The 8319-nt window shown below is 40.9% G+C and overlaps 1 protein-coding gene across 1 annotated transcript in view; it reads right to left on the reverse strand.

The window, feature by feature from the left end:
- dusp3a (dual specificity phosphatase 3a) overlaps positions 1 to 8319 on the reverse strand; it is a 15455-nt gene that overhangs the window by 5403 nt on the left and 1733 nt on the right. The window contains exons 3-4 of the mRNA XM_035669129.1: positions 2809 to 2864; positions 554 to 786 (exon numbers count right to left, since the gene is read on the reverse strand). Of these exons, the coding sequence (XP_035525022.1) occupies positions 554 to 786; positions 2809 to 2864 (289 nt within the window). The remainder of the gene's footprint in view (positions 1 to 553; positions 787 to 2808; positions 2865 to 8319) is intronic.

Consider the following 8319-nt stretch of genomic DNA (forward strand, 5'->3'; position numbering starts at 1 on the left):
ACCTGATTTTTTTCATACCTCTAGGACCTCTAGAAAGGGTGGTCCCCGCAAGTGATGATCAAAAACTTGGTCCCCATTGCAGATGGAAACCAGTATGTGTGTGTGTGTGTGTGTGTATGTATGTGTGTGTGTGTGTATGTGTATGTGTGGACTGCAGTTTATAGGCCCAGCAGACAGCTCCATTAGAGCTAGCTGAGTGCAGGTGTGTCCACTCAAACTTGGAGCTGGGGCGTGGCCAAGACAGAGTGAATAGCAGAGACAGATCTGGGCCCTTTGTGCAGTAGTACATTCCCACGTAAATGCACAGAAATAGACCTGACCGATTGTTGGTGATAATGAATTATTACGTTCATAGACATCCTAAGACATCCTTTGAGGCATTATCCAAGACAATATTTAGTGTCCCTCTCTTAAACTTGATATTAACTTTTATTTCAAATCATCTTAATCACTCCAAATGCTCCACTATGTCCTATGACTGGAAAACTGATCCCTAAACTTCCAGTTTTTCCAGGCATGTGGGGACCCTGTCCGTAGAGTAAAATAAACTCACCTTTGCCATTATTGTGTGCTAGGGCCTTGTCGATAAAGTCAGCCCCCTCCTCAAAGAAGGCACTGAGGTTGAACTGCTCGGTGTCATTGGCCTGGATACCGTGGTACGTGATCCCCGTGCCGGCGTAGAACTCCACACTGGTGTTGACGTGCATGAAGGAGGTGCCCTCCGCCACGTTGAGGACGTGCGTCACTCCGAGTTTCTGCAGACGCATTGTATTCTGAGCTACGAACCTGGGTGGGGAGATTAAGGATCAGAGTGGAAAAACCCATTCATTTAAATCACTTTAGCAAGTTGCTGATGTCTGTGACAAGTCTGCTGCACTGAAACAAAGTTTGTACACTAGTAAGAGTGCCACTGTTGACTTTTTTGTTCTCTTGCAACACAAAATGATGAGTATACAGCAGCAGAACAAGACATCTAAGACAAATCACAGCACTAATAATAAAAGCTGACAGATACGGCAAAGGAGTGCATCAGCACAACTTATTTTAAAGTGATATTTTGACAATGTAGGTTGCATCTTTCACGACATGCGTTTTAGTTTAACACTGTGCTGGCAGTATCAAACCATCTCGATACACAGCCGAGTACTGTATATCAGCTAGGAGGTGTATAAAAGCAGTTCTGCATGTTGGTGCTTTAAAACAGTGCTCCAATGTGTATTTTCATACATTATCCCAAATGAAGTACCTACAGTCTCCTAGTAAAGCTGCAAGTAACAACTAAACCCAAATAACATCAAACACAAAAAAAAATAATTCAAAAGTTTTGCAAATCAGCATTATGATGATGTTATTTCTGCATCCATTTGATCCGTTTATTGCAATTAAATCATAACAAAAACTGTTTATTTCGGGCTCATACCACCACAGTAAACCTGACGAAAGGGCAGCGTCTTAACGGCTCACACAGGTGCTTTCACTTGGTTGATTAGACCTCTGGTTCAGCAGAGCGGATTTTATTTTGTACACCTGTTGTTGTCAAAATGTCCCCTGTGGAAAAAAGACTCTAAAAGTGTTTGTTCTCCTTCCTTAACATTTTCAAAAAAACATGCAGGATATTTCAATCAAACAGGCTGTCCGAACCCACACGGTCCTGAGAAGAGGTCCAAACAAAACCAGAACAAAAGGAATACGGGCTTTTGGCTGCTCCGACCTGCCTGGCTCAATGCCTGTGTCCACTGCTACGATCCAACCTGGCCAAAGGCGCTAGCCATTGATTCTAGATAAAAACGCCTCTTTTGTGTAGGTTATATTAAAGTTGTATGGAACATTTAGTGTCACTAATTAGCTGTACAGAATTTATGTTTAAACAACAAAAAACGCACCATATTGTTGTTCTACAGCTACTAGAGACAAATAATGACTTCCGACCAGAACCATAGTGTATATGCATCTACATTTGTCAGCCTGTTCTTCTTATCTCCAGTCCACTAATAAATGCATTAAAACTAACAGAGATGAGTTCTTTGTTAAAAAGATGCCCAAAAATCTGAATTATATCAAAGCTGTGATTACCCGTATAATGCCAAACATATGGTGTAAAAAACAAAAAGCAATGTTTTAAAGTCTATAAAAGCTAAAGGTGTCTAGTCTCCGTTTGCTTTACTTTTAGTCAGACCCAAGAATCATAAATCTTCATGTAAAATGCTCTCCCGCTTACAGTCAATATGAGGCTGGCGAGGCGAGGCTAGGTGACCCTGGACGGCTCCCTAGAGGAGGTGGCTGCAAAGCCCCCCTCTGCAAGAACTAATAAAAAATCCTCCCTGCCACCATTTTGCTTTATGGCCATAGGAGGAGGGAGGAAGCGGGCCATCTGCTTGTGTGACAGCTGCAGGGCACAGACACAAATCAGCTACATTCATATTATTCCCTTTTTATTTTTTATTCAGAACGTGTCCGTGTATATTTAGACACACGCTGGGGTGCATGAAAGATTGAGTAAATGCTTATAGTAAATGCTTACATGTACAGTACGAGCACTTACAATGCAGCATGTGCATCTGTGTATGAGGAAGTGGAAGTGACTGTACTGAAGTGTCTGAGCGGCATTGTTCACATTGTCCTGTGCTTGTCGACAGAACCCAATGCAGAGGCACATTAGGTTCAAGTGAGTTTCGCAGCCAATGGCTCTCTTCTATTTACCTGCCCTGTCCCAGCCTCCTCACCCTGGGATCCGCAGTCCCACAACATCCATTATTTAAGAGCAGCTTCACAAAGAGCCAAAGTGTTCCTCGTAGCAAACAACCACACCTTAAGTGTGTCCCTGAGCTGCACACGGTGGTTTCATAGTGCTGACTACGACTGATCTGAGAACAGTGTAAGGGTTTGGAAAATAAAGTTATAATCCATTTAGGGGAATGTTTTACTGACTACTTCATCAAAGTGCCAGGGGCCTATTGACTTTGCCCACAGATAATCATTTTTAAAACTCTATTGTATTATTGGAGTGGTACTTTTTCCCCTTTATTGTCAAGAATGGGTTACTATCTTGTAGGAGAATATACATATATACAGTAGCACAGGGTTTTTTTCCAGTTAAAAGATGACCTTGCTTCTTTCCACACACCAATCGAAACCACTCCCTATTTAATATATAAAAACACTGTATTTAGTGTTTTTTTTAAGATCTGAAAGCTGAGTGTGTAAATGTATCCAAAGTATAGTCTCTTCTAAACTTTCAAAATGTTACCTGATTGAATGGATCAAATTCTGATAATAAATTATAGTCATTTCGCTGGGGTTATGACGCCGTTTTACACGGTTTGGCCACAATGTCAAGTTGGCTTCAAAGCCCGGCGTTCTTCTTGGGGGGGGCTTGGTACACCACTTTATGCTAACAATCCCACAATGTGAAATGACCACTGAGCAACTCAACAGCTGTCAGTGATGACACAAATGATGATGATCGTATCACCATCGTAGTATCCTTAACGACACATTATGTAATGCATTTTAACTTCACTATGTAATAACACCTGCATTTCATGTCCACATGTGTTAATAATCAACCTGAACCTAATATGTAATACATTTTCCTACATTTTTAAATAAATTATTATTTTAATACTTCAACAATGCTAGATTTAATTTTGTCCTGAACTGAAAAAGTTGCTTTAAACTATAGATCGTTGCCTAAAATGGGCCATGGGCCCAATTCCCTATGGGATCTCGTGATAAGAGACGTTAATGAATATTTTTTTAAGGACAAAGCTATCTTTTTCTTGTGCAGTGTGACTGAATAAGGGTGTGAACTGCACCATATATATACCGTGTTAATCAGTGCATTTGTTTGGATCTTATTATACCGGCCAACTACCCAATTTAAGTTGTAACAGGGTCCAACTAATAGGATATATCAGCAGAAAGGCTTAGTGGGTCCCAGTGGTGGAAATAGTGGACATGGTGCAGGCTTTTATCAACAATCAATACCACCTCGCCCTGCCTGAGTAAAACCACATTACACTACAATGCCCTTTCCACCTGTTTGGACAGTCTGATATACTTTAATGGTAACATATTTGACTAATTACCCCACCATATATGGCTAAATTATGTTCTTTAGAAATATCAGTGAACATAATTTCTTCATCAGATATCAAAATCTCTTCTTCAAAAGAAATCCTAAAGCTGAGAGCACATTAGAGTCTCTCTTTCAAGGCGACGGCGTTGTCTGATCAGCCTCAGCTGAGTGCCAGCACTTTGTTTGGAGACTTGGCCGGGCGGATTGGCATATTCAGATTGATTTTGTTGTAGCACTGAGGTACAGTAATGTGCTTGTATCCCGTCCCGCTCTCCCTCCTCCACCACTCTCCTGGCAGTGGCTGGAGCCAAATGATGGACTGCACAGAGACACAGTGTTTCTCAGGGGCATCCCTGAATCGCTCCTCCACCATGAATCCATAAAAGTGAGATTAAGAGCTGCTCTGTAAAAGCTTCTATTACATTACAGCACAGCAAAATATGTTTGAAAATTACATTTCCTGTAACTGTTGTTTCTTCATCGGGTGTTCCGACAAATTTGACACTCGAAACCTGAAAATGATCTCTGATATTTGTGCAATTTAGGATATTTTAGATTTCACTGCAAGAACCCTGAACGGCAGCAGAAGATCACTTTGCTGGGTGCCAAAATTAAATCTGGATTTTTGATCTTATGAGTGTCTCTACTGTTTTCTAGGGCATCTCTCCCCATGTTTCCTAGAAATACCCATCGTTACATAATTCTTTTTAGTTATATGTGCTAAGACGCAGCCACTAGCAGAAGCCTAATGTCCCAGTCTGCCTCTCTGTTAGAGATGTTCCGATAATATCTGATTTCCTTCCCTATACCCGATCTTTGAGTATCAGATGAAACCAAGGACATCCAAATCCAAAAACTGAAAACCGAATACTTACACAACAAACAAATAACCAAATTGTTCCAGTGCCTATTCCAGTGCATCGCTCATTTAAATGTGATTGATAGTGTTTTTGAGAATCACAAAATAGAATTTTCTTACACCCCTATTCCCAGTCATCCAACCTTTCCCTCTAGGGATGGGAATTAAGAACCAGTTCCAGATCCGCTAGTTCCACAAGTTTATCAATGCCAGCATGTTTTTCTGACAGTTGGTCATTGCAATGGCGTCAAACTCTACCTAAACTTGCAACAAGAAGGAGTCGTGGTAGAGAAGAAGAAGTTCAAAGCGAGGCCTCATTTCACAAAGAAACTCAAATTACTATTAGTTCTGACTAAAGCTTCGCAACGAGACAAATTGAAACTTGCCACTACTTCCAATGTTCTGGTGCTAACCAATGCAACTAGAGGAGACACTGTCTCCATAGCAACGAACCTATGTACTTTCGTTCCGTGGGGTTATTGATAAAACGGTGAAAACTCAATAAAACGAGAGAGTTAAGATTTTGGAGCCGTCCATGAGTACATTTTAAGGCTTATGTCCGACAAAATGACCAGGTGACCCTGTCTTTCCTCCGTCAACAGACAATTCAACTGTTGCATTGACGATGAAAACCGGTGTAGACCTAACATGATGTCAGGAATCAACAAAGAATCAGACCGATAAGCAGAATCAATAATGGTATTGGTATCAATTCCTATCCCTACTCCCTGCCCACCTCATCAGCCCTGCAGTTACCTGGCTGACTCCGCCCATCTCCTCACCTGCAACTCCTTGCATCAGCCACTCACTACTCAATACACCAGATCCTTTGTGTCTTTGTCAGTCCATCCTGCTTTTATGTTCCTATAGTTGCCTAGTTGGTTGTCTGTCTGTCTGCGTGCTACCGGTTTGTTGCCTGCCTACCGTTCTGGAAGCTGCAACACAATGAAATCACTGAAGTCATCCTGCTGCCTGCTTTGTCTGCATTAGAGTCCGATCCAGTGTAAGCGGAGTTGTGACACCTGATCAGAGAGTGCTGTTAAACAACGGTGTGCCAAATAGGTCAGGGTACTGTTTGAAAATGTTTGCTACCGAGCCAATATGACACTTGAGCTATGGTACCAAGGCTACAGATGACTGAAACAGATACAAATGCTATTGTATTAGAGCTAGGCTAACATTAGCTTACTGCAGATACACTGGTATCGGAGCATGTCGGCCATTTCACATGTTGTCCACCGGAGGGCGCTGACAAGTTGATTTGTTTTCAACTGTAAACGTTAGTATGCTCAGTGTGTATCGCGGTTACAATTAAAGATAAAACAAACAGATCTGTATCACGATGGTTTGTGTTATTTGTTTATGTAAAAAAAAAAAAACTATTACAATCTGCCAACATATCATCATCACAGTTATTTAAACTCAAAATGTATCATTATCAGCATCAAGGGATCAATTTCAGTCAGGCTGTGGATCATATAAGTAAACCAGAATCTGATACTGAATCTGAATATTAGTCGTCACGAAAAGTACTGAAGTTCGAAACTCTGATTTGGGGATTTGTATTATTAACTTAGGTTTTTTTTTATCAAATGTTGTTAGATTCTGTTAACAAAACATAATTTTCATTATCAAATAATCTGTTCATCATTTTCTCAATTTAATCAATAAGTAGTTTGGTCCAGAAAATGTAAGAAAATAGGGAAAAATGCTGATCAACGTTTTCCAAAGGGGTTATTTACTGTCAAACAGTAAATAAGGAAGGAAGGAAGAAACCAGAAAATATTCACACTTTAGAAGCTGAAGTCAGATCATTTGGACTTTTCTATTTTCTCAAAACGATTAATCGATTGTCAAAATAGTAGCCAATCATTTAACAGTTCAGGTAACTACTCCAAATGAATGGACTTAATATTGCAGCTCTAACCGACATGACCTTTTAATATCAGCTTCTAATCACTGTAAGTGTACGGACAGCACAGACTCAGGACCGCTGTGTATTTGTTGATCTCTTTGTCGGCAGCAGGCAACACGATCGGTGCAGGAAGTACCAGGAGCAGGTTTACTGGAACTGTTCATTACAAAGCCAATAGCATCCAGTCAACCAACAACCATGGATTTATGGTTCGGCCTCTGCCACGTTTAATATACATATACAGTGTGTGTGTGTGTCACCACCTGATACAGGTATTAGAGCTGGAGTTTCATTACAGAGCAGCTATTTGTCGGTCCCATAAGAAGATGAAGTCTTTATTTGAGCTACAGTGCTATTCTTCATGTCTCTTTCTTGACGATACATTTGTGTTGTGGAAAATGTCCATCCGGCTTTCCCAGATCGTTGAGTGGCAGTGAAATTCCCAAAGATATTTAGTCTTACTAACACAAAAGACGAGAGAAAAGAGGAGAATACTCACAACTTGAGAAGCTGAACAATGTAATATTTGACATTTTTACTTGAAACACAACTCAAACATTTAATAAATGATCCAAATGGCAACAGATCAGTTTCCTGTTGATAGACTAAACCCATTAAAACTCATTGTTTCAACAAACAAACAGCATTTCCAGAGCTGTGTCCTTGCAGGAAGTAATGATATTCAGCTGCACATAGGTAGTACTGCACTTCTGGCATCACAACAGGTTCATTGACTCCATCATCCTACAGGTTCCTTACTATGACTCAGCCTGCGCTATGAATTTGACTCATATAGATGTATAATTAAAATAAAATAACATCTGCCTTAACTGAGGAGTTTACCTCACCACAGTTTCTGCTCATTACAGGAGCATCTTCCCACTCACGACTACAAAATCCACGTTCTCCCCCCCCCTCCCCTCTTTGTTCTGCAGGAGAGCCAGCAGACCGCCTGTTGTTTATTCACATACTTTATGAATGAAAATAAACTAGATGTGCTGATTGTTGTTGTTGTCTCTGCAGCCCAGATGGACGGAATGGGAGCGGCTCGATGAAGACGTGATTACATGATGGCAGTGATACTAATGATGGAGAGATTCATAAAAAATAAAAAAAAACAGGTCTTTGTGTGCGTCCTTCACGTCTGAACCGTCTCTGTTATGGTTTTATTCGCTTTAAAACGGAGATAAACATCGATTCGGCCTCCAGAATACTATAATGATCATGTTACAGTGTTACACAATATCCACCTGTCTGCCTGCTGAGCTTCACCGCCGCTGGTATTTCGAGGACAACAACACAATTTGTTGACAACAACAGGCTGTCGCTTTGTCCACGGTGACAGCGGAAGACACCGAAATCACAAGCCCGCCCTGCGTGCGTGCTGCCCGGCATGCGACACTGTTGTCATTGTCGCGTCTGGTCGGTGGATGAAGGGAGCGTCTTTAATAAATAAATAAATAAATA

The sequence above is a fragment of the Morone saxatilis genome, unplaced genomic scaffold (genome assembly GCF_004916995.1).
Source record: "Morone saxatilis isolate NCDOM2014 unplaced genomic scaffold, NCSU_SB_2.0 Contig1, whole genome shotgun sequence".
NCBI classification, from domain to species: Eukaryota; Metazoa; Chordata; class Actinopteri; family Moronidae; genus Morone; species Morone saxatilis.